The following is a 24,051-nucleotide window of genomic DNA, read 5'->3' on the forward strand; positions in this document are numbered from 1 at the left end:
TCGCAGCCTTCGGCAGGGATCGGTGTCACCCGGAGAGCGGAGACTCAGCCGGTGGCTCCTCTCGGGCTGTGCCCGTTCCGTGCCCATCTTTCTCTGCAAATTCCTCTGGGATGTCCAAAACACGACCCACGCGGCTGCCGGGAGCCTGTGCCAGGCTGGGGTTTACAGCTGGACTCGAGGATCTCCGAGGGCTTCTCCAGCTCTGTCCGCCCAGCACTCGGGGCAGTGAAGGGACTCTGGGGGCAGGACACCAGCCCAGGTCTCTCTCCCCAGCTTAGGGGAGGATGCAGGATGTGTTCACAGACACAATTCCCTAAATCTGGGTTTGCAGGAGTCCCGGGAAGAGCCAAGGCCTGATGAGAGGTTTCAGGGACACGTCTTAGCCCCTCCAAGCCACACGCTGAGGGCTCAGAGGGTACAGCTCACCCTGCTCCCAGCCCTCCTCTGGGACAGCTGCTGCTTTGGCAGGACACGTTTGGTCAATTCCACAAATCTCCTCAATGTCCTCAATTCTTACAGCTGCTGAACATCACCATCCACTCCTCCCAGCTTCCACCAAAGAGAAGAGGGGTCCTTTTAAAAAACAAATTTTAAATTTGCTTTTATTTCAACTCAGCATTTACATCCAGGTCTAGCTCAGCTCCTGGCAAGTGCTGGCTACTCTGCTCCACAGCCAAGGGATCTGCCATGGAAGCCCTGCTTGAAAAGGAAGTGTGACAAAGAGATGGGAGAACTGCTGTTGGAACCATCCCAGTGCTGGCTCCAATGGCAGGAACTGCTCACCCTCCATACCAAGCTCAGCACAGCCTGGCCTTGCTCTGATGGGCCTTTATTGCTTCTGTGCAAGTGCTGCCTACTTGCCCTGAGCTGGAGGGGTGGGAAAGAAAGGGGAGCTGTTGGACCATTCCTAGAGGGAGAGGGCAGGAAGAGCCCCTGAAGAGAGGGCTGCTGCTTGGAGCTCAGGAGCAGCCCAGTGTACCTGCCCTCCCTCCCAGAGGGAAGAGCCCTTCGGACAGGGTCACCCCAGCAGCCCTTTGCCCTGTCAGTGTCCCAGCTGGCACAGGGCACACGCTGGCACTGGCTCAGACGCTGTCCCTGCCCTGCCACCCCTGCACAGGCTGGGGCTGGCACTGCCCTGCCCTGGCTGCTCTGCTGGCCTCAGCTCCCCTTCCCAGGCAGGGCTGTGTCAGGGGGCACTGGCTCGTAGTGGATGACTGCTGTGGCCATGCTGAGGGCTTCCTCCAGGCTCTGCTGCTCTTCCAGCTGGGGAGGGAAGGGGGAGAGAGAGAGTGAGTGCTGAATCCCCAAAAGGCAGCTCAGGGTGGCTCCCAGCAGGACAGAGGGGTGACACAGGTGTGAAGCAGAAGGACAGAGGGCTGAGATGCAGAAGGGCTGTTTGCAGAGGAGCATTCTGCAGTCCCAGCACGATGTCCCTGTTGTCCTCTGCACAGAGGGCCTCTGGGAATTAAGGAGCAAGCCCCCCAGGCAAGCAGCGATGCAGCAGGGCCAGAGGTGGCACTGGGTGGCCAGGGAGTGAAGGGGACAGTGGCAAGAGCCACGTGGTACCTGCACAGCAATGTGGGTGCCGTGGGAGGTGGCCAGCAATGCCACCTGCTGATGACAGAGCGGGGCAATGTCCGACTCCTCTGACACCACTGCCCCAGAAGCGACTATGGTCACCTGGAAAAGTTCAATTAATCGTGTTTTAAAAGAAAATGCAGCCCTTTTCTAGCAGAGGCAGCAGGAGCAGCCCCAGCTTTGTCCGTACCTCCTGTGCCTCGGTGCCATCAGCGTTGGCCACAGCCATGGTCCCAGTGTCACCTCCCTCGGGCACAGCGAGGGCCCCGCTCTGTGCCACCACGCCGATGGCACTGCCCAGGGCCTGCAGCTCCTCCTGAGACAGACTGACCTGGGGATGACAGCAGAGCTCAGGGAGCCTTAGGCAGCTCCTGAATTTAGCAATGCATCGGCCTGGGCAAGGAGGAAACGGCCTCTCTGCAAGACTCCAGGCACAGAGCGCTCCAAGCACCAGCACAGGGATAAAACTGACAACAGAGAACTCAGAGCTTGGGTCTTCAGCCCTCCCCATTCTACCACATCTTCCCATTCAGCTTTTTGTCTCAAGCCTGGATGGGGACAGCTTTGTGCATGGCAGCAGCAGGAGCATCTCAGGCTAAGAGGAAACAGGTCACAGCTGGCAGCTGTTTCCCTTGCCCTGTGCCACAGAAGAAGTTTTTTCCAGTCAGCACAGGAGCAGCTGGTGGAGGGAAGTACAAGAAAAGTACTGCTGTATACAAGTGATGACAAAACATCTCCAAATCCAGCCTGGGTCAGCAGAGCTGGGGAGCCAAGGGCTGCCAGTGACCACACAAACACCCAGAAACCCTCAGCAAGGGGGGCACTGGGACCAGAGACCCTCCCAAACCAACACTGCAGCAGAGGGTGAGGCTGTAGGAGGGAGCCCTCAGGGCAGGAAGAGCCCAGAAAGCTCAGAGGTCTGAAAAAAATGCTGGAAAAAGGCCCTGCTAAGAACATCCTGGCTGAGTTGAGGCAGAATCTCACTTCAGATAATAACTGCTGTCCCTGACACCCTGGAGGCTGTGTCCATACCTGCTCTGTCCCATCCTGAGAGATAAGTGAGATTTGTGTAGGCACAGCATCTTCTTCTTCATCTTCCTCCACCTCTGACAGGAAAGCAATATGCTGACTCTTCAGTGGAGAGCCTCTGCCAGCAGCTGCAGCAGCTGGATCAGAGAAGGGGAAGAGCAGCATTGTCAGAGTGTGAAAGCCCCTGCCTGGCCTCTGGACCTGCCTGTGGTCTCAAGGGTAGCACAAAAGAGCACAAGACCCTGGTGGCCTGGGAAGAAGGACCTTGACCTCTCCCTGTAGCACAGAACGGGCAGGGGCCTGTTCCCAACCTCCTGGACCTCCCAATAGATCCAGCTTTGGTGGGGAAGCAGGCAGCCATGGCACATACTCGGGTCTGGGAGGGGCGTGTCTGCTCTTGCTGTCACCTCCCTCCCCTTTGCCGCACCTTGACGGGGGAGTGGCCGCTCACCCTCCAGCTGCCGCTGCTCGTGCAGGGCCTGCTCGCTCTCCTCGGTGGCCTCCAGCTCGCCGTGGCTGCTGCGTTTGTGCATGGCCAGCGTGGAGGTCTGTCGGTAGGTCTTGCCACAGCTGCTGCACGTGTAGGGCTTGCAGTGCGTGTGCACCACGTGGTGCTTGTACAGGCTGGAGTACTCCGTGAAGCGCTTCCCACAGCCAGGCACGGTGCACAGGTATGGCTTCTCTCCTAGGGCAGAGGCCACAGAGCTGAACTTCACCCTCCCCATGCCCTGGGGAGGGATTCTCCACCAGAGCAAACAGCTGGAGATAGACTGCTGGAACAACAATCAATCCAATGAAGCAATTCCCACTATTTCCTCCAACTCCCTGGCCACTCCCAGATCCACTCCTGTGACAATGCCCATTCCAGCCCCACCAACCTCCCTGCTGCTGCCTCCCTCCTACCTGTGTGGATCCTCATGTGGTTCTTGTAGTTGGTGGCGCTGGTGAAGCCCCTGCCACAGCCAGGCTCTGCACACGTGTAGGGCCGCTCGCCCGTGTGCGTCCGCATGTGAACTTTGCGGATGTTGGACGTGGTGAAGGAGCGGCCACAGCCCACGAAGGGGCACTTGAAGGGACGCTCACCTGCATGGACAGGGTGCTGTGGGTGAGAGCTGCCACCGTGCAGCCACCTGGAGTCCCTCTGACTGGCTTGTCCCCTGTGCAGCTCTTGCCCCGTGCTGCTCACCTGTGTGTGTGCGGATGTGTTTCTGCAGGTCCCCGGAGGTTTTGAAGGCTTTGCTGCACAAATCTTCTGGACACTTGTAGGGTTTCTCACCTGTGTGTGTTCTCACGTGGCTCTTCAGACCATACCCTGTCCAGGATAGAGACCACAACTAATTTTGTACTGAGAAGGAAACACCATGACAAGCTGAGTACCGGCCCTCAGTCCATGTACCTGAGTGTCTGTGTTGTGTCTGCAAAGCTTGAAAGGGAAGAAATAACCAACCCCAACACCACTTCCAACCTCGCTTCCACCATTATCTGCCCACAATCAGTGAAGTCCCAGCAGGCTCCTGTGCTGTGATTCCCTTGCTTTAGATGCTCTGGATATTGTGCTCTACTGGGTTGGACAGAAAATGCAATCTGCTCAAAACAGAAATTTGTTACCTGTAGCAAATGCTTTCCCACAGCTTGGGAAGTCACACGTGTATGGCCGGTCACCCGTGTGAGCACGTTCATGTACCTGGAAAAGAAAGAGCAGGTCCCTGAAATGAGGTCCAAGGGAAGGAAGAAGGAAAACTGCGGAAGAATGCTGGTGGAGAGAATTTCAAGTTCCCTGCTGGATTTCACCTTGGCCAAATGACACATCTGGGTCTCTTGGGGAGCTCAGCACGTGACTCAGCTGCACACAACACAGCATCCTGCTCTGGCAGTGTAACCTGGGCCTGGTCTGGCCTGCACACTGCCATGTCACCTGCTTTACCTTGAGGTGGTGGGCAGTGGTGTAGAGGCGGCCACAGCCTTTGTACCCGCAGCGGAAAGCTCTGCTGCCGACCTGCTGCCCCTTCCTGTGGCTTTGCACCTCCTCCTCCTCCTCCTGCAGAGCCTGCTGGGACAAGCACTGGAATCAATCCAGCAAGCCACCACAGCTTCACCAAGCCCACACAAATACTTCCCTCCTTGCCATACATATGCACTCCTGCAGTTATCTTCCAAAAACATGTTCCTACAAACCAGCTTGTACCCACAAGGTGAAGCCCAGGTGACAGGGCTCTAGGAACCTGCATTTCCCCCTCCCACCTCCCAGGGGGTTCTCAGACATGAAACTCCCTTTCTCAGCTCATTTGAAATATGTGCAGTCAGTATTTGCTAACTCAGCAGAGAAGCCACAACATTTTTATAATTACTGGCAAAGAGGAGTTCAGCCTGGTTCCAGTCACTGAAAAATTCAGACCTGGGAAGAGATGTTGTTGGAGTCTTTACTCTTCGCATGGCAGGTGTCTGTCACTCCCTCCTCCTCATCATCAGAGCCCTGTGAGTGAAGAAGCACAGGCCCTGTTTGTGTGTCCCTGTACAGCAGGAAGGCAGTGACAGCCACAGTGCCACCCCACCCTTCCCCAGCGAGCAGGGGCTGGGCCTGCCACAGCAGGAAGGTCTGTGCCCAGCTCAGCACTGCCAGGCCCTGCTCCACAGCCTATGGAGATGGGAGAAAAAGGCACTCCCTGGAATATTGGGGTGGGACACTGCAGTGACAGCACATCAGGATCCGAAGCTGCTTTGGTCTTGAGGTCACTGTGGGGACAGTGGCCATGGCTTGGCCAGTGCTGGCACACCAAAGGCTGTGTCACAGCAGCTCTCCTCCCTTCCCAAACCCCAGCCTGCAGCAGGTTAAGGGTGGCAGGCCCAGCACCCCACAGGACCAAACAGCCCCATTCTGTGTCCCCAACTGCCAGGCACCCTTCAGCAGTGCCCCTCACACTGGACCCTGTCCAGGGACTTCTCTCAATTAGGGAAGGCACAAACTCAGGCCAGGAGATGCTGCTGTGCCCTCACCTTCCTGCCATACTGCTGCAGTGCATTAATGGTGTCCACATCAAGGCCATCATCTTCCTCCTCCTTCCCAGCCACCTCCTGGAGCTCAGTTTTTGTCTGCACTTGCAGGATGGTGCTGCCAGGTGCCACGATGACAGGATGGTGGATGTAGGCAGTGGAGCCATCCTCCAGCTGGAGAGCCTGGAATGTGCCGGGCTCATAACTCTCTGCAAGAGGAAACGTTCAGGTAAAGAGCTGAAAAAAAAATTCAGCTGAAAAAAAGCTCAGTGTGAGGCAGAAAAAATGTGCTTCATCTCCCCAGCCTTGGAAATCTGAGACATTGCAGCAGCTTCTCTCCAGCTGCCAAGGAAAGAGCAGGGAGTGCTTTACCTTTGGCTGTGTTGTGTATGAAGGCCATGCTGCCATCCTCCAGCACCACTGGCTGCCCATCTTCAAAAGCCACAGCCTCTAAAAGAAAAGGAAAACATCCACACACCTTCCTGGAGGACCCAGCTGAGGCTGCCAGGCAGGAGAGGACACAGGGCTGCCTGCTTGCCCTGAAAGGCAGCCACAGCTGTAGGTTTTAAGACACCATCTGAGCCCTTCTGATGTGAATGGTGAGGTTTTCAAGGCTTCATGCACAGATTTGCCTCTTCCTTTGCTCAAAGGAGTGATGCAGTGTCTCACCAGTTTCAAAATGCCAGATATTATACATATCCCAACAGGAAGGGGATGCTCTGGCACAGGGGTGTGTGAAGGAGAACACCAACATCCCATGCCAGGGGAAGCAGGGGTGAGGTGAGCCCCTCTCACTGTGCATGTGAAGGCAGGGAAGAGCCTGCAGGGGGGAAAGGGGCACAGCCAGCTATAAATCATCCATTTCAAGCAGCCTTTGGAGAACAGCAGAGGGAGGTGGCATACGAGGAGCATCAAGGAAGGACTCCCCAAGGTAACAGAGCTCTTTCTACCTGCCCTTTGGCATCTTGGCATGGCCAAGGATGACTCCTCCGTGCCCCTCTGGTGCCTGCCACATGAACCGGGCTCCCAACACCTCTCTAATGTTCCCTAATTTCAGAGATGATGTTGGCTGATGGATCAATGGCCAAGGTGGCATTGTTCCCAACAATCCCACACGACCCCTGCCACCACCAGCACCTATTCCAGAAGTTCTGCATTATCTCACAGTTCAGAGGAAACTCCTGCCCAGCTGCTCCCACATGAAACAAGCTCTGTGTGTGCTGTGTGGCTGGCACCAACACAGCTCACAGCTCACTGGGCTTGTGGTATGCCAACAGGGAGAGCCCACAGGTGAAATGACACTTAAACATTGGTCTCCACCTCCACCAAATTCACCTTCTCATCAGATTGCTAATGACTTTGCAGGCAATGTCCCTGTTTACTCAGCCTCAAAACCAACCACAAGAAAGAAAAGCCCAACAGAAACCCTATGCTCACATGGACTTTTGAGAGCTGAACTGACAGAGGAGCCCAATGCTGGAGCACTGAGAGCTGCAGCCACATCTACAGTGTCCTTCCAAAGAGAAAGAGGGCAATGTGTGTTCCTCACCTTTCTGAACTGTCACCTGATGGATATAAGCTGTGGTCCCATCTTCAAGTTCAATGACTTGCCCTTCAATCAGCTTTTCACCTGGAACAGTTAAAACATACCATCAGCTGCTGAGCCCAGCCCCTCTGGCCCATAAAAGGGAGAAATTGTCACTTCCAGGCTGTTATGGATCCAGCTTTCCCCCACAGAGATGCTCCCCAAAAATGCTGGCATTGCTTTTTCTAGAGAGGACACACGAGAAAGACCCTCAGGCATCACTCATTGAGCAGCTGCCCCTCACAGCTCCTCGTGCCAAGAAGCACACAGAGCATACAGAGAAAGCAATTACCCTTGTGTTGGAAGAAAAAATAACTGTGTGTGCTGAACAGCAAGTGCTGGGAGATTTATCTACTACTCTGGCAGAGGATCAACTGTTAGGAAACAATTACAGCACCTAAAGGGGCCTAAAGTGCTGCCAGTGTTGGGCTGTGGAGGCTCAGCTCTGCCAGAGCCTGACTGCAAACCTGTAATTGTGACTGAGTTACCCAAAGATTTGGTGCAGAGAGGATTTGGTGCATTGCTCCATCCCAGTGAACATGGAGAATCCAGGTTGGTTTCACCGGGAGCAAAAGGTTTGAGAGGGGGCCACACAACCTGGTGCTTCCCAGACAGCCCAGCTCCACATGTGTAACAAACCTGCAGTGAATTTGGACAGAAAATAAAGCAGGAGAGCAACCCCCAGGACAGGGAGCTGCACAACTCCTCCATCCTGTTCTGCAGGCTGGGAAACAGCGTGCTCCTCTTCTGGGAGCAGTGGGTGGTGCAGAAAGGGGCACCTCACCAACACCAGGCTAAGGGCAGGTGTGGAATCTGGCACCTCTCTGAGTGAGAAAAGCACTGCTGTGAACACCAGTGATGCAAAACCACCTGCTCAGCCCAGGGGAAGTTTTGGTGGAGGCCACAGCATCAGCTCCCTGTCTACAGCAAGCCTGGGAAGAATGGAGCTCTCCTAGTCTGAACAGCACCTTTATTTTCCACAGCAACAGCTCTCCCATCTCCACAGCTTCATTTCCAAACCAGAGGCACGTTTGATTTGTATTTTATTTCACATCACACACTTCAGTGCAAGTCCAACAGTCACCAGCTGCCCGTGCGGCAGCTCCCACGCCGTGAGGGGCACTTTTGGTGACGCTGACTCTCATTTCAGAGCCAGGAGGAGCCTCTGACAGCCCGAGGCTCTGTTACCTCTGGCAGCCTGCTGCAGGTAGGCCGTGGTGCCATCCCCAAGGGTCACTGCTGGCAGCCCCAGGCTCTCCATCCTGCCCCGAGTCCCCACACATGGATCCTGCCTGGCAGCACGGGGGCCTGTGGGACACGGGGTCGGCGTCTTTGCTGCGAGCCTTAAGTGAAAAGAACAATTCCATTTCAATTTCTGCCCTTAGTTTCTCCTCCTCCTTTAGTTTCTCCACTTTTGCACGCTAGGAAAGGCTTGAATGGCCTCAAAAGATTTTTGAGGTTATAAAGGATTAAGACAATGCTGCATCCTTCCCACACTAAAGGCAGGCAGGGATAAGAATCTATTCCACAGCCAAATATGAAATAAAGCTTATCAGCGAACTGAACTGACAGACTCTCTTAGAGACAGTACAAATGTCAGATTCCAGCCCTTCCCATGCTCCAAATGATCTGCGGGGGTTTCCAGGTACTTTAAATCCTGAACCTACAGGCTGAGCATGTCCTGTGCTGCAGCAGACAGGGGTGATGAGCTTTATTCCTCCTTCTCTCTTCCCTTTGCTGACTAATTCCCAGCCTTCCGAGGGACGGAATCCCAGGCTCTAAGCAAATGATGCTAAAGCCTGCACACCCCGATAAGAACATTTGCTGATCGGTTATCATCTTCCAGAGGCGCCACAGCGCGTTCTTCCTGAGCCACCTCTGGTAGCCAAATCTCTGATCCTTTCATTTCCAGCACCGAGGCAAACCGTGCCCGCCGCCGCTCGGAGCCCGCTCGGTGCCGCCTCGGCCCGCGCTCCCCGCACCCGGCGGAGCCTCCGGTGCGCTCCCCGGCCCTGGCCCCGCCGTGCCCCCGACAGACCGGGGAAAGGCGGCACGGGCTGCGGGGGCTCCGGGCCCGGGGGTGGCGGGGACACGGGGGGCGCCCCGCGCGCGTCTCCGGGGGCTGAGGCGGCTCCGGGCCCGGCCGCCATCGCCGCCCCCCATCCCCCACACCGACCTGAGCTACCCGCCGGGCCCGGGTCCGCCGCCGGCCCGACGTGCATCGCGCGCGGGCCCGCCCACCCCGCATGGCGGCGCCGCTCCCGCCCGCCCCCGCCCGCCATACGGGTTCCGGGGCCGGCCGGGCCGGGCCGCGCGCGCCGCCCGGCGGCCAATGCCGGGGAGCGCAGCCAGCGGCGCACGCACGGTGCTAACGCTGAAGCCACACGGCCCCGGTTTCCGCTGCCCGGCCCGGCCCGGGCTGCCGGCGGTACCTGCCCCGCGGCCGGGACGGGGAGCGCTGCCGCCCGCGCCCAGCCTGAACCGGTAGCTCCTTTTCGGCGGCCGCTGAGGCCAGCCCGGAGCTCCTGGGATGGAGCGATGTGAAGCGATGTAGGAACTCCTATCCTGGTGGTCGGACACAGAGGGCAAAGAGCCCGCGGTTTTTTATTTAACAAGGAAGGAGATTCTGGCGCATGGTGGCCCTAGGGCGCCGCTCCCGTCTCGCGAGATCTCGCCACTATTTATAGCGCGGCGGAGCCACTTCCGCCCCTTCGATCCGAGCAGCCGCAGCCATGAGGTGGGTGCAGCCCCGAGTCTGCTCCGCTCCATCCGCCGCCATCTTCCGCCATCCGTGCCCGGTGGGGGCCGTGGGGCCGCCCGGTTGGCCGGCGAGGCGCGATCCTCGGGGTCGATGGCGGCGGGAACGCGCAGGGACCGGGGCGGGCTCGGGGCCGCGTCCCGGGCGGGGCCGGCTCTGAGCGCTCGTTGCCGTTTCCCCCCGCAGCAGCAAAGTGTCCCGGGACACCCTGTACGAGGCGGTGAAGGAGGTGCTGCACGGCAGCCGTGCCAAGAAGCGCAAGTAAGAGCCGCCGACACGGACGTGTCACCCCCGTCCGTGCCCGGCCAGGCCTCACCCGGTGCCTCCCGCAGGTTCGTGGAGACGGTGGAGCTGCAGATCAGCCTCAAGAACTATGACCCGCAGAAGGACAAGCGCTTCTCCGGTACCGTCAGGTTCGCCATCCTCTCGCTCCTACCCAGCCTTCGGCCCTGCCCGGTCCCGCTCGGGGCCGCAGCGGTGCCGAACCGCTTGGGGAGTCCAGCGCGGCCCGGCCCGGTGGGGGCGGCTGGACGGACCCTCACCCTGGGTCTTAAAACATGAGGGGAGGTGCGGCAGCCCCTGGGCTGTCCCCACCGGCCTGCCCGGGACGGCAGGTGAGCGGCCGTGCAGGATGCCCCGTGCTGCGGTAAGGTGTCTCCGTGCTGGCTCCGTGCACACGCGGGTGGGGCTGCCCATCACTGACTCGGACCTTCTTTCCGTCCTTCCCCAGGTTGAAGTCGACGCCACGGCCCAAATTCTCGGTGTGCCTGCTGGGGGACCAGCAGCACTGCGATGAGGCCAAAGCAGTTGACATCCCTCACATGGACATAGAAGCTCTGAAGAAGCTCAACAAAAACAAGAAGCTGGTGAAGAAGCTGGGTGAGGGTCCATAAGGTTTTTCTCTATGCTCAGATTTCCATGTCTTGGTTAGTTGCAGAGCTGAAAAGCTGAGCAGAGTCAGCCCCAGTACCAAAATCTGCCCAAAAATTATTCAGAAAAGCCACCAGGCTATTTCCAGTGCAGGTCTGACAGATCAGTACTGCAGGAATGGGGCTGGTTGTCCAAGGAAAGGAGAGACACAGAAAACGTCTCTGTCAAGTTTCACCCTTTGCTATGTCCCTCACTTTCCTGGTCGGGGAGCTGGAGGGCAGCAAAAGCCAGGAAATACCAGAGGCAAGAATGTGCTTTAGTCCTGCAGCTCTTGTGTGAGCAGAAGGAAATGCACTCATTTTCTCTTGGTCAGAGAGAGAAAATCCTTCCTTTCCTGAGAACTCCAGAGTCCCTCTGGTACATGGGACTTGCCCCTCAGTTGATAATGGGCCGTGGAACTGTGAGCTGTTAGGTGATTGTTGGCTAAGCTTCTCTTGGATGGATCCTCTGTCTCGTTCATTCTGGTGTGCACAGGCTGCAGCAGAGCTTGGAGCTCAGTGCCCTCTGGGGCTCAGCAAAGGACAGTTCCTTCAGGAAACAGGATTTGGGTCACTGTGTTGAGTGGGGCTGGGGCCTGGCTGCTGTGACAGTCATTCCTCAAAGATCTTTAACGAAACCAGCTCCAATTCTGGTGGGACCCAGGGAATGCTGGATTTATCTGCATGGAGGAGTTGCTGATCTCAGCTGAGTCCCTCCTGGGAGCTTGGGGTGGGAGCAGGGCCCATGCTGAGCTCCCTGCTTGTGTCCTTGCAGCTAAGAAGTACGATGCCTTCCTGGCTTCCGAGTCCTTGATCAAGCAAATCCCTCGAATCCTGGGCCCGGGCCTGAACAAAGCTGGGAAATTCCCTTCCCTGCTCACCCACAACGAGAATCTGGTGGCCAAGGTGGATGAGGTCAAATCCACCATCAAGTTTCAGATGAAGAAGGTAAAGCCTGGCTTCAATTGTGTGCCTGGGGGTTGTTCAGTGTCTCTGCCATCTCTGGGTTGGGCTGTAGGTGTCCCTCGAGTGTTCCTGGAGCTGTGGCTGCTTTCCTCCAGCAAGGGGAAATGTACCCAGAGTGTTCCAGGGCCAGCCAGAAAGGAGGAATAATTTAACTGTGGTTGGTGGATCTTGGAGCAAGTGATGAGGAGAGGGTTGGATGCTTCAGTGCTGAGCACAATCCAGTGTGATTAATGCTGCTCCCAGCACGTGGGTGCTGCTCATGGGGTGGGACCTGGCCAGGCATGTCCCTGGGGGGCTGAGCACGAGTGGGGCTTTGCTGGGGGTGAATTTGGGACTTGGCCTTGTCCAGGTGAACTTGGGAGCAGCTCTGTGGAGATCCTGAGGACACAGCAGATGTGTGAGGGTTTGCAAATGCTTGAGCATTTAGGATAGCTGAGTTAATGATGTCCTGACACTTGGCCTGCTGGCTCACTCATAAATCCTCCAGCCTGTGGGGAGCAATGACTTCCAGGCTGCTCAGAGAGGAGGCCTGGCCTCTGCCACAGTGCAGAGAGGGCTGGGGGCAGAAAGTGAAGCTGGTGTGGGCATGTCCAGGCCATGGGACAGCCCAGCACGCTGATGAGTGGGTCAGCTCTTTGCTTGGCCTGTGAAAGCTGTACCTGTGTCTGTCCCCAGGTGCTCTGTCTGGCTGTGGCCGTGGGTCACGTGAAGATGACAGAGGACGAGCTGGTCTACAACATCCACCTGGCCATCAACTTCCTGGTGTCCCTGCTGAAGAAGAACTGGCAGAACGTGCGGGCTCTGTACATCAAGAGCACCATGGGGAAACCCCAGCGCCTCTACTAAGGGCTGGGGGCAGCAATAAACCCTGCAGACACCCTCAGCTGTGTGTGCTTCTGTTCCTGCAGAGCTCCTCGGGGAGGGTTTGCCAAGGAGCTGCTCAGTTCCTCCTGGGGAAGGGCTCAGATGAGGCCTTGATGTTATTTGAGAGATAAAGATGTAAGTTGAGAGAGATGTTGAATTGAGAGAGAGGTGAATTCCAAGTGAGATATTGGAGCTTTTGAGGGAAGGAGCCTCACTCATCCCCCCTGCATTGAGGGAAGGGGAAGCACCCCACTCTCCCCAGAGCAGAGGTGTCCCAGCAGGTGCAGGTTCAGCAGTTGTGCCCACAGAGGGGACCCTTACCTGGTGCAGAGCTCACCTGAATCCTGTGCAGAGCCCAGCCCTGCTCTGGGAGGGGCAGCAGAAGTGTTTAAATACAAGTGCCCACACCTGCCCACACCTGCCCAGGTGCAGCTCCTGAGGACTTGAGCATTGTCTGTCAGTCCAGGGGTGCTGAAGGACAGAGCTGCAGCCCAGTAAGGGGCTCGGGGCTGAAATGGAGGGTGTTTGCCATCCCCTCTTCCCTCTGAGCCAGTCTGTCTAACTCTATGTTCTGGGCTAAAAATGAAATTAAGTAATGTGCATAAATAAATACATTGTGCAGGAACTGGAGAGCTTAGGGAAGTGCAGCATTTAAGCTTCTGGGGGGAGAAAAAAAACTTTGGGCCCTGGAAAAGCTTGTCAGCATCTGAGGGAACAAAACAATGAAAATAGCTCTGGATCCTGCTGTTAGAAACCTTTCAAATAAGCATCAGAGCCAGTTTTTGAAAGATCAACACAACACCAAGAAATTCCATTTAATAATTAAAAAAAGACAATACAAAATGCAAACATTTCTTTTTACAAAGTTCAAATAACAATTTTTTTTCTTTTAATCAAGTGCAAATAACCATGAACTACATCTTGCTCATCACTTTAATCGTTTCTGCTGGAGATGGCAAGTCCTGGCCCGCTGCAAAAGGCAGATATAAATACTCCAACATGAAAAAAAAAAACCAACCAAAACCCCAACAACCCTTATTTTTCTTGACTGCTTCAAAACCTTGATCCCCGAGGTGGCTGATGTGGGTTCAGCCTTTCAAACCCATTCTGAGGTGGGGGTGGGTGGCTCCAGGGGCCCTGTGGGATTTTGGGGGCATTTTTGAGCTGTTTGGTGAAAGCAGAAGGGGGAAGCACCATTACCAGGAGCCTTTGACCATTCCAGGAGGATGTGCTGCACCTCATCCTTCCACAGCAGGGAAGCAGAGGTGGCAGGTGTGGTGACAAGGGTGACAGCCAGGACAGCCCTGTAACCTGACATTAGATGAGCCAGAGTTAATCAAAGTTAATGAACTCTGGCGGGCACGAGGCGTTGGTCAGTCCTGGGCTGGGTTGGTCAGTCTTGGGCTGATTTTATTTTTGCTGGTTTTTTTTTTCCTTCTAAATGTGAAAGACCCTTTCGAAGGTCACTGGCCTGCACCACTGTCCCGGAGCCACAAAACCCCTCCAGATCCCTCCAGCAGCTTTTGTGCTTTAAAGCAGCTGCTTGCAGACAGCGACCAAGTGACAAAACAGCTCAGCCCACAGATGTGGAGCTTCCAAACAGGCTGGGAGCCGGCGGCAGCAGGGGAAAATCCACAGCTGGGATGAATCAGGACAGACTTTTCCAACTGACGCATCCTGGGGACAAACCTCAGCCCCTGTGCCAGTGCTCAGCCCCTCACAGAGCCCGGGAGAGGCTCCTGGGGTGCTGGAGCAGTGTGGATCAAGGAGGGAAAACAGGGACCAGCAGCTGCAGGAAAGATGGACCCAGTGGGACGTGCAGAGCAATAAATAATGGGTTTGTTAAAAGCAGGGCTGGGCTCAGGTGTGGGCAAAGGGACAGTGAGGGACAAGTGGGGACAGTGATGGAAGGGATCTGCCACTGGCACAGCTATAGGCTGGTCAATCATGTTTAGTCCTGGCAGCTCCAGGTCTTTGAGAGGATGAAGATGGGGATGAAGGTGTGGGGAGGATGACAGCTGAGAACTGGTGGCAGGGCTGGAAAAGGAGGGAGGCTTGGGGAGGAAGAGGAGAGGTGGGTGGTAGCAGTTGCCTGTCCCTGGGAGTCCTTCTGTCCACATGAAGATGCTGGGGGGACAAAGCCACCAGTGGTGTCCACCTGGCCATTGTCCACAGCTGAGCCTGTCTGGGGGAGGCAGATGCAGTGAAACAAGGGGTGGCAGGATGGGTCTTCCCTGGGATCTGCACCCCACTCCCCGGGGAGGGACTCCCACAGCATCCCTGCAGGGTGAGAACACACAGGGATGGGGCCAAAAAGGCCTGGTGGGACTCAGAAGCACAAAAGCTCCCCAGGTCTGTGAGGGTGGATTGCTATACCTGGGGGAGAGGTCTGGGGGCTGAGTGGATGGGCCAGCTCCCCTCTCCTCCCAGCACCCCAGACCCATCCTCAGCAGGCGCTGGCTCATCCCTGAGCCCCTGCAGGGAAGGAAATCAGTTTGCAACGAGCAGGTGACAGAGCTGAGTCCCCTTGCAATGGGACTGGAACACCCAAACTGTGGCAGATCCGTCTGACAGGACCAACTCCACCCCCATGGATGAACCAAGACGCCTCCAACTCCCTGCAAAAACTCACCCCCATTGCACCGAGCAGAAGAGGCACCATCTCCCCCCAGAGAGGGGCTTTTATCGGGGACAAACATGGCAGAAAAGGCCAGAAGATGCCATTGTGCTGGTCAGCGCAGCCCAGGGCCCGGCTTGCTCTGGGTGGGTGGTTTTTGTTTTCTTGCAAACACACATTCTCGTTTCTCAGGCAGTTATAAATATTGTCGTTTCTAGTAAAAAAAAAAAAAAAAAAACAAAACAAAAAACAACTTCCCTCTAAATAATATAAGGAAGACTCAAATGATTGCACTTAATACATATGAAAAAGGTAGAAAGGAGGATATCCTAGTGCACAAACATTAACTCCTGCTCTTCTCAAAGCTTGCTTTTCCGAGTTACTCTTTGGCAGAGCTTGTAACAAAGTCTGGTTTCTTGGCACAAGTGTCTGGGGTGTGGTGGGGGTGGCGGGGGGGGGGGGGGAAGAAAAAAAATCGAACCCGGCTGAAAGTCCTTCTCCTTTGCTCCCTGTTTTCTCCCGTGCAGCCAGACATTGTTCTCCGGGAACGTGGCTTGGCTGCGCTTCCCTCCCAGCACCAGCGCGGCTCTCCAGCGGGCCAGAGCCACCACGGTGCCGCGCTGGTGGGCTTTGCCATCGCTCCTTTGCATTTCCTGTTCCATCAAGGCGGCTTTGGCAGCTCTTTTCCCCCAAAGCGGCGCCGGGAGCTGCGGCGGACGCGGCGTCGCCTCCTGCGCTCCTCGGCGAGCGCTCCCGACAGGGACCCTCACCTCACTATCCTGGGCTGCTGCTGGCACCAGGGAACGGGGACAGACCTGGCGTAAAGGAAACCAAAGGGAGGAGCACACGGGACAGCGAAAGGACCACTAAAACCTTCAGTTTCCTAAAACCTTCTGCTTCGGAAGAGGGGAGCGGCTTCACCGGAGGAGACCGGAGCGAGCCCCGGCTGGGAGCGCAGCTCTGCAGGGAGCGGCGGGGAAATCGTGGGGAGACGTCTGCGGGGCGAGCAGTGGCGATCCTGCCGGAGCCAGGCGGAGGAAGGGAAAATCAGAAAGGAGAAGGAAGGGAGAAGAGGGTTTCCTTGGCTGCGGGGCGGCCCGGGGCGGCGGGGCGCGGCGGGCTATTTGTAAGGCCGGAGGAAGCTGGAGACTTTGGAGCGCAGGAGTTTGATGAAGGAGCGGGGCAGCATCTCCTTGTGCTTCTCTGTGTACTTGAAGTAGTTCTGGGGGTGCGCCAGCACGTCGAAGAAAGCTTTGATGAGCTTCTTGTCCTGCAGGGAAGCCGAGCCAGAGGGAGGTTCAGCATCCCCGCCGTGCTCCCCTGAAGCCCCAAATGCAAGGAGAGCAGGATGCATCCCTGAAAGGAAGGATGCCCTGGGGGGTTATGGACTTGGGGGTTCACCTTGAGGATCTCCTGGTGGTTCTCAGAGGCGTAGAGCCTTCCATCCCGCACGATGTCCTCCACCAGCTGCTCGTAGTCCTCTGCCAAAACACACAGGGCATGAGCTGCCACTTGTCCCCAAACCTCCATCCTTCAGTTCACTCCCCCCAAACACACAACAGGTGTGAACTGGGGGTGAACTGGGTCCCAAACTGTGGGGGGAGAAGCACCAGGGTGCTGGGATGGCATCTCCCCGTGCTCACCATCGTAGGTGACGTAGGGGATCTGGAAGCCCCGGGCACTGTTGGCTTCGCTGGTTTTGAAGTTGATCCAGAGCTTGCGGGAGCGGGCGGTGAAGGCGATGGGTCTCTCATAGGTCTGGCAGGTCTCGTAGGTGGTGATGGAGGATGGGGAGGCTGCAGGGAACAGCGAGGGGACACAGGATGCTGCTTGCCCATCAGCAGAGCTACCCTCAACCTTACTGGGCCAAGGGTGGCATCAGGGATGAGAATTGTCCATGCTGGGCAAGGCCGAGCCCCCCCTAACCCTCATGTTACATACTAGGGATTGTTATTCCTTCCTTGCTGTGGAAAGCACCAAATGGGGCTTTTAACCCCCAAAATGGAGGCTGAGTCCCAGGTGTGCAGCCCAGCCCATGCACATCCCCCTGAGATCCAGCAAGACCCCTGGATGCAGGGTGATGCTCGTCTCCCCACTCACCCTATTCCCAAAACTCCCCTCCTGCTGCCCGGGGATGCACCTTTGTCCCTCTCTGCCAAAACCCAGCCTTTTCCTGCCCAGCTCCTCCCCTGAGCACCGTGGCCTGCTCGGTTACCTACAGTTTTTCCGCATGACCAAGACGTCGCCGCACTCATCCTCGGAGGGGAGGAAGATCTCGGGCACCACGATGAGGATCTTGCGCTTGGGCGGGGGGTTGATGTTCCAGGTGCACTCGATGTTGGCAGGGTAATTCCCCGGGTAGTTGGGGGACTCGATGTAGCCCGTGTACTCCCCCAGCTCCCCTCCACACTGCCGGTCTGCAAGGCAGGGACACCACACCAGGGCATTGGGGGCGAGGGTCCCACTGGGGGTGGTTTGCTGGGCCAGAGGGGCAGTGTGGACCTCTCACTAGTCCTAAACACATTCATACTCTTAACCCTAGCAACCCCCTCCACCCGCATCCTATTTCCTCTTCTATCCAAAAACCTCAAGAACGCTCCCAGCACAATTACAAACACAGTCAAAACTTCCTTCCTAATCAGCCTAATCCCAATAGCAATCTATATCCACTCTGGAACAGAAAGCCTCACCTCCTTCTGGGAATGAAAGTTCATTATAAACATCAAAATCCCCATCAGCCTGAAAATAGACTTCTACTCCCTTACCTTCTTCCCCATCGCACTATCCTCATTCGTATCATGATCTATCCTACTATTTGCAACATGATATACAACCTCAGACCCCTACACTACAAAATTTTTCACCTATCTACTATTCTTCCTAATCGCTATACTCATCCTAATCATCGCCAGCAGGAATCAGAATTATATCCTTCCTACTAATCAGCTGATGACACGGTCGGGCACAACTCCCCATGCCTGCCAGAGATGACCCCAAACTCTACAGGATTTTAAAACACTTTTGAAGGAGAACCCCACACCTGTCCCCCCCCTTCTTTTGACCCCCCAGCTCGCCTACTTTTGCACTGGGACACCGAGGTGGAGCCGTCAAAGTCGGTGGTGGTGTTGCCAGGGCAGGAGATGCAGTAATTCTGCCGGAAGTCGGGCTGGTAGGTGCCCACGGCGCAGCGGATGCAGCGGTGCACGCTCGTGTTGTAGTAGTGCCCAGGGGAGCACTGCACTGGGGGGTCAGGGAGCACAGGGGGCTGTGTCAGCTGCTGGCACGGCCCTGCTGGGTGGCCCCGTGCTGGGGCCCAGCTCTGCCCTACCTTTGGTGTCGCAGTCCTGGAAGGAGAGGGCTCCCTCGTGGCGGGTGGTCAGCCCCCCGCCGCAGGGGAAGCAGAGCGCCCGCCCCACCTCGGGCTGGTAGGAGCCACGGGGACACGGCTGGCAGGGCTTGAAGCCATCAGCAGAGTGCTGGCCAGGGGGACACTGACCTGCAGGCAAGGCATTTTTCAGTCCTGGCACCCCACACGCTCTCCTGCCCCATACCCAGATCCTCTTCCCCCTCAGCTGTAGCACCACCAGTACGCCCAGAGCAAGTGCTGCCCTTCCTGGGGTCCCCTCTAAATAATAAACACCCAAACCAGACATCTCTGTGAGCCCCGGGGATGCTCAAGGCTCTCCTGTCTGCTGGCTAATGGTGGAGGATGCAGCCCTGGACATCCCCCAAGTGTGCCTCGAGCCTCACCTGTGCCCTCCTTACCGGTGCAGCCGGTGATGTTGGTGGCTCCGATGGGTCCGAAGGTGTCGCCGCGGGGACACAGGTCACAGGAGAGCTGCCCCTCCCTCTCCTGGTAGGTGCCGGGGGGACAGGGCACGCACTGCTCCGTCTGCCCGTGGTAATAGGTTCCCTGCGAGCAGCTGACTGAGAGCCGGGGGGGCCGTCGGTGATGCTGTGGGGGCTGTCACCGCCGGGTCCCCTCGTCACCCCGCCACGCTCCTCCTTACCACACTTGCTGGCCAGGCGCTGCTGGCCCGGCCCGCAGCTCTCCTGCCGCTCCGGGGCCACGCTCAGCTTCCGGGCCACCTCGTACTCCATCCCCGAGAAGCGCAGCAGGAACCGCTCCTGGTTGATGGATTTCTTCAGGGCTTTGATGGCCGATTTCAGCTTCTTCTCCACTCTCTGTCGCAGGCAGTGCAGGTTGCAGCTGGCTGGGTGGCGCAGAGGGGAATGGGGGGACAGGAGGGATGCAGTAAGAAGGGAGGGGTGCAGAGGGAAGCCCAGGAGCATTAAAACCATCCCCCAAATGCTCAGCTGCAAGTGCTACCCAGCGTGTGCCAATCCAGTGCAAGATGAGGACTGGTTTATCCCTCCTTGCTGCATGGGGATGGTATCGTGCCCCTGGTCCCACCACCTGTGCTGACCCAAGATGGGTCGGGCCAGCGCTGTGCCCACCTGTGATCTCCTCAGGCTTGATCTCTGCCTCAAACTCCAGCGTGATCCGTGTCACCTCTTTGTTGGGGGAGTTGCGAGCCCGGCGTCCCTTCCCCTTCTTGGACGAGTCACACTTGAGGTTGACGAAGGTGACCTGGCAGTCAGAGCACGGAGCCGAGCCACCTGCAGGGGGGGACAGGTCAGCACCCCCTCCCTGCTGGGGCACAGCCACCTCCCACCATCACACCTCACCTTGTGTCCCAGCCTTCCCGGCCTCCTCCTGCTTGCCCTTGCTCCGGGGGTGCAGGTGGCACTTGGCATCCTTGATCTTGAAGGAGGCTTTCTGCTTGACGGGGGCAGCCACAGTCTCTGAAAGAACAGGTGGGTGCTCAGCAAGCTGGCATGGCCCAGGCAGGCTGGTGGCAGCCGTGGGCACCCCAGGAGCCCCCTTACCGAGGCACTGCTGGCTGCTGTTGGTGGGTCTGTGCTGGCCCTGCCGCAGGACGGGGGTCCCACAGCTCACTGTGTAGCTGCTGTCAGACTCTGTGAGGGAGAAAGGGGAGTTGGCTCTGCCAGGGTGATGCAGGCAGGCTGTGCCGTGGGGGGATGATGCCCTGCACCCTGCCATAGAGATCCTGAACCAGGGACCTGGCCCGTGGATCTGCACCCAACAATGAGCCCTCCTAAGCTACAACTTCCCTCTCTCCCCCAGCCACTGCACTCTGGCTGTGGAGCCACTCCTCTCCCCTCAGTTTGGGCCATGCAGGAAATGGGGACCCCCTGCTCATGCTGGTGGTGGCATTAGTACCAGTACCTGGCAGAAATCGGGCCTTGGAGGTGCAGGAAAGGGCACAGCTGTCCTTCTTGCCCATCTTGTTGCACGTGAGGGTGGCCCGTGGTGGCACCGAACCTGGCAGGCACTTCACCAGCTCCAAGGGACAAGCACCAGCTGCTGATGACAATGAGGGATGCCCGTGGCTGGCACAGCTCAGAGACCCACGAGGGGCCCCAGTGCCCTCCAGCTCATGGGGGATTCACCGGGGAGGAGACAGTGCCAGAGCATGGCCCAGGGACCCCAGCCTGGCGTCCCAGAGCCCCCAGCTCCTCCAGCAGCCCTGCTGGCTCCTGGCCTGACATACCCACACAGTCCTTCTTGTTCCAGTGCAGCTTGCAGCCAGCAGGACAGGTACACTGGTAGCTGCCAGGAGTGTTGATGCAGCCGAATTTGCAGCCACCCCTGTTGATGCTGCACTCATCGATGTCTGTGGGGACAGAGGAAGGGACAATGGCTGAGGGGCAGTGGCTGAGGGACAGTGGGACCCCTCGGCTCTGACACTGAATCACTGCATTTCTCAGGGCTGGGATTCTGGATGGATAAATCCAAGCTCAGCTGGGACAGGGGATCTGCACCTCGGGGCATTTCCAGCGGTGCCACCTCCCCACAGCTGTGCCAGCTCCATGGGGATAAGGGACAGCTCGACTCCTGCTGTCCCCAAGGGCCAGGCAGGGACGGGTGCAACCCATCCAGGCCGAGCCCAGCCCCTCGTGGCACAGCAGACAGAGCCGACATTTTTCACTTAGAAACTGAACCCAAAAGGCTCAGCCCTGGTCCCTCTCTTCAGCAGGGTCCCCCCGGCCTGAAATGATGCTTCAGCTCAGGGATGGAGCTGCCCCTGTCAGAGCCCTCCCTGCCCAGCTCGCCCTCACTCGGGGCATTGATGGGAGCCATCAATCCCTTTGCTGCAGGGCCACCCCAGACAGCGCCGGGGGCTCACGCTGACCGTGTAGCTCAGAAACATTCCGAGGGTCGCTGACCCAGCACCGGAGCACCCGGGCTCTGCTCCCGGGCCGCCGGCACCGCTGCCGCAACACGCTCGGCAGCCCCTGCGGAGTGTGTTTCATCCACCTCCCGCTTCCCGGGCGCAGCACGCCCCCGCCCTTGGGAGCTATCTGCCTTGTGAAATTTAAATCAAACCCTTTTGATGTTCCCCTTCCCACCCCGTCACAGCTCCCTGCCAAAAACGCCGGGGATTTCTCCCTCTCTCTCTCTCCCGCTGCAGACAAGTCGCAAATTGTTCCTGTCGCTCTGTTTGAAGTTGCAGACACCAGCGAGTCTGGCTGTGAGCCCCGTCCCTGCCTGGCGTGTGCGTGGAACCGACCGTCCCCGCGGGCCCTGGGGGTGGGCAGGGTCCCCAGGGGTCCCACGGCAGCCGCACCCGGGGCTGCCCCAGCCCTGGGACCCCAGCGGGGTCCAGCTGGCCCTACCTCCGCAGTGGGTGAGTCCATAGAGGGTGTAGCCCTTGTGGCAGAGGCACTGGAAGCTGCCGGGGGTGTTGATGCAGAGGTGGTCGCAGGTGCGGTCAAAGGAGCACTCGTCGATGTCTGGAGGAAGGGCAAGGGGAGGAGGTGAGAGCTGGCACGGCAGAGGGGCCGCTCCCTCTGCGGGACTGTCCCCTTCCTGCTCCAGCTGCTCCAGCAAGCTGAGGGCTGCGCTGGGATGCTCTGGGACCCTGCCCTGGTACCCTCCAGGGTCCAGAACCAGATTGCTCCGGGCATTCAGTACAATTCTGGGCATTCAGGATGCTCCGGAGATCCAACACCAGCATGCTCCAGAGCCCTGGGCTCCCTCCTTCCCCGGAGCTCCTCCTCACCCACTGCACCAGCATCCCCCTGCCACAAGCTCCTGCAGCCCCTCTGCACCCCAAACGGGCCAAACAGGGCCAGCATCCCGTCCCTGGCACGGGAAGGCTGCAGGAGCCCCCGGCTGCTGCCGGTCCGGGGCAGGGAGGGATCGGGAGGATGCCAGGAAGGGATCAGGAATGCTGTGCGGGCAGGTCCTGCCTCGGGGACGGTGCCAGCAATGTCTGCTCGGCCCCGCGGGCACCTCGCTGGGGCAGGGAGGCCCCGGCTGGGAGGTGAACCCAGCCCGGTGGGCTGGAGCATCATTTCATTGGCTTCATTAAGTTAATTGCTGCGCTCACGTCAAACTCCCCGAGCACAGAACCTGGACGGAGATGAAAGCAGTGGCAGCCCCGGAGCCTGCCAGCCCCCTCCTTCCCCGGGCCTGTGTTTTCAGGAGGCAGCGCTCAGGCACACCTGCCGTGCTGACCTCGGCCATGGGCTGCGGGGGCAGCACTGACCTCCTGGGCTTATGGGAGATGAGGACAAAGATGTTGGGACGGGGAGAAAAAGGTGGAAGAAGCAGCATGGAGCAGGCAGCTCCCTCTGGAGTGAGCAGGAGGCATCTTCTCCCCATTCCTGCCCTCCAAGAACTGGGAGCCCTGGCAGCTGCCTGATTGCTGGCTTTAACTCTGCAAGAGCCCACAAGTCCCCAGCTCTGAGGCTGAAGGGCTAAGCCCCAAACCAGAGCCTGAATCCAGCACGAATCCCCTGAAGGATGCATGCAGCCCACAGGAAGGGCAGAGGAATGAGCAGCCGGGGCAGCAGTGCCATGGGAGTGCAGGGAGGGGCAGGGCAGGGGCCCGGGCACTCAGTGCCCCTCACCTTGGCAGTTCCTCTCGTTTATGAGCAGCTTGTAGCCCTTCTTGCAGCTGCACTCGAAGCTGCCCACCGTGTTCCTGCAGATGTGGTCGCAGCCGCCGTTGTTGAGCCGGCACTCGTCGATGTCTGGTGGGGACAAGGGACACCCAAGGGTCACACCCTGGCTGGGATGCTCGGCCAGGAGAGCCCAGGGCTCCCCTCTGGGTGCTGTCCCCACCACGAGGGACAATGGAGGAAACCCTTTGGGCTCTGATGGTCAGCAGGGGAATGTGGCTGAGGTGGTTTGTTCTCCCACTAATCACACAATTTACTGTCAGGAAACAACGTGTGAAATGGAAGGAGACCAGGAGGAGGCAGCAGCCTGCCCTGTCCCTCCACCCCCCAGTGCTGGGGCAGCAGCTCTGCCTCGCCGGGGCTGAGGCTTTCTTTTTATGACTGTGAGGGAGCAAGCTGTAAACCTGCCTGCAGCCCTAATAAAACCCCAGACACAGGGGACGTGGCTCTGGGTTATTGCACATCGCTGGAAACTGCAGAACTGGAGAGGGGTGGATGCTCTGATAAAATACCAGGGACAAGGGGTTCTGGAAGCAGTCAACAGGTAGACAGGCAGCCAGCAGTGGCACAGGCTTTCCTTTCAGCTGGGGTCAAGTTCTGAGAGCTGCCAAAAGACACAATGCAGGCACTGGCCAGCCCTGAGGGGGGGAAATTTGGGGTGCAGGGAAAGCAGCCTGGGCTGCCCTCCTGGCAGGGACAGGGGAATGGGGACATTGGTGGGATGTGCAACATCTCGGGGTGTTCTCCCCCATGTGGGACCTGG

General features: G+C 58.0%; 3 protein-coding genes across 10 annotated transcripts in view; 1 reads left to right on the forward strand and 2 right to left on the reverse strand.

Annotated features, from left to right (window-relative positions):
- Nucleotides 1–18: 18 nt before the first annotated feature.
- Nucleotides 19–9,754, reverse strand: ZNF76 (zinc finger protein 76). Of its 6 annotated transcripts, XM_077190493.1 has the most exons (15): nucleotides 8,851–9,351; nucleotides 8,372–8,526; nucleotides 7,148–7,228; nucleotides 5,971–6,048; nucleotides 5,602–5,807; nucleotides 5,003–5,080; nucleotides 4,532–4,654; nucleotides 4,216–4,291; nucleotides 3,794–3,919; nucleotides 3,511–3,690; nucleotides 3,059–3,292; nucleotides 2,611–2,744; nucleotides 1,769–1,909; nucleotides 1,567–1,680; nucleotides 19–573 (listed from the first exon to the last, which is right to left on the reverse strand). In XM_077190493.1, the coding sequence occupies exons 1-15, from the start codon at nucleotides 8,859–8,861 to the stop codon at nucleotides 514–516; spliced, it is 1,797 nt and encodes a 598-aa protein (XP_077046608.1). In that variant the 5' UTR covers nucleotides 8,862–9,351; the 3' UTR covers nucleotides 19–513. The 6 variants fall into 6 exon arrangements, 5 of the variants coding, with proteins under 5 accessions (XP_077046608.1, XP_077046607.1, XP_077046606.1 ...); XM_077190492.1 differs by lacking the exons at nucleotides 19–573; nucleotides 8,851–9,351 and adding an exon at nucleotides 575–1,263 and having other exon boundaries at nucleotides 8,372–8,840; XR_013185159.1 differs by lacking the exons at nucleotides 19–573; nucleotides 1,567–1,680 and having other exon boundaries at nucleotides 1,774–1,909; nucleotides 3,059–3,380.
- An 85-nt stretch (nucleotides 9,755–9,839) lies between these two features.
- On the forward strand, nucleotides 9,840–12,698 carry RPL10A (ribosomal protein L10a). 2 transcript variants are annotated; one of them, XM_054648641.2, is made up of 6 exons: nucleotides 9,840–9,920; nucleotides 10,128–10,202; nucleotides 10,274–10,354; nucleotides 10,672–10,820; nucleotides 11,625–11,797; nucleotides 12,491–12,698. In XM_054648641.2, the coding sequence occupies exons 1-6, from the start codon at nucleotides 9,916–9,918 to the stop codon at nucleotides 12,659–12,661; spliced, it is 654 nt and encodes a 217-aa protein (XP_054504616.1). In that variant the 5' UTR covers nucleotides 9,840–9,915; the 3' UTR covers nucleotides 12,662–12,698. The 2 variants fall into 2 exon arrangements, with proteins under 2 accessions (XP_054504616.1, XP_054504618.1); XM_054648643.2 differs by lacking the exons at nucleotides 9,840–9,920; nucleotides 10,128–10,202; nucleotides 10,274–10,354 and adding an exon at nucleotides 10,366–10,587.
- A 770-nt stretch (nucleotides 12,699–13,468) lies between these two features.
- Nucleotides 13,469–24,051, reverse strand: part of SCUBE3 (signal peptide, CUB domain and EGF like domain containing 3) — a 31,605-nt gene continuing 21,022 nt past the window's right edge. Inside the window, exons 9-23 of one of the 2 annotated variants that reach the window (XM_077190489.1) lie at nucleotides 23,238–23,360; nucleotides 21,999–22,115; nucleotides 20,873–20,995; nucleotides 20,548–20,682; nucleotides 20,187–20,276; nucleotides 19,986–20,102; nucleotides 19,755–19,916; nucleotides 19,307–19,510; nucleotides 19,062–19,223; nucleotides 18,625–18,792; nucleotides 18,375–18,536; nucleotides 17,516–17,713; nucleotides 16,940–17,092; nucleotides 16,698–16,777; nucleotides 13,469–16,566 (exon numbers count right to left, since the gene is read on the reverse strand). In XM_077190489.1, the coding sequence (XP_077046604.1) occupies nucleotides 16,417–16,566; nucleotides 16,698–16,777; nucleotides 16,940–17,092; nucleotides 17,516–17,713; nucleotides 18,375–18,536; nucleotides 18,625–18,792; nucleotides 19,062–19,223; nucleotides 19,307–19,510; nucleotides 19,755–19,916; nucleotides 19,986–20,102; nucleotides 20,187–20,276; nucleotides 20,548–20,682; nucleotides 20,873–20,995; nucleotides 21,999–22,115; nucleotides 23,238–23,360 (2,144 nt within the window). In that variant the 3' untranslated portion in view covers nucleotides 13,469–16,416. Of the gene's footprint in view, nucleotides 16,567–16,697; nucleotides 16,778–16,939; nucleotides 17,093–17,515; nucleotides 17,714–18,374; nucleotides 18,537–18,624; nucleotides 18,793–19,061; nucleotides 19,224–19,306; nucleotides 19,511–19,754; nucleotides 19,917–19,985; nucleotides 20,103–20,186; nucleotides 20,277–20,547; nucleotides 20,686–20,872; nucleotides 20,996–21,998; nucleotides 22,116–23,237; nucleotides 23,361–24,051 lie in introns of both variants that reach the window. The other variant, XM_077190488.1, reaches the window with a different exon arrangement.

The sequence above is a fragment of the Agelaius phoeniceus genome, chromosome 25, assembly GCF_051311805.1.
Source record: "Agelaius phoeniceus isolate bAgePho1 chromosome 25, bAgePho1.hap1, whole genome shotgun sequence".
NCBI lineage: Eukaryota > Metazoa > Chordata > Aves > Passeriformes > Icteridae > Agelaius > Agelaius phoeniceus.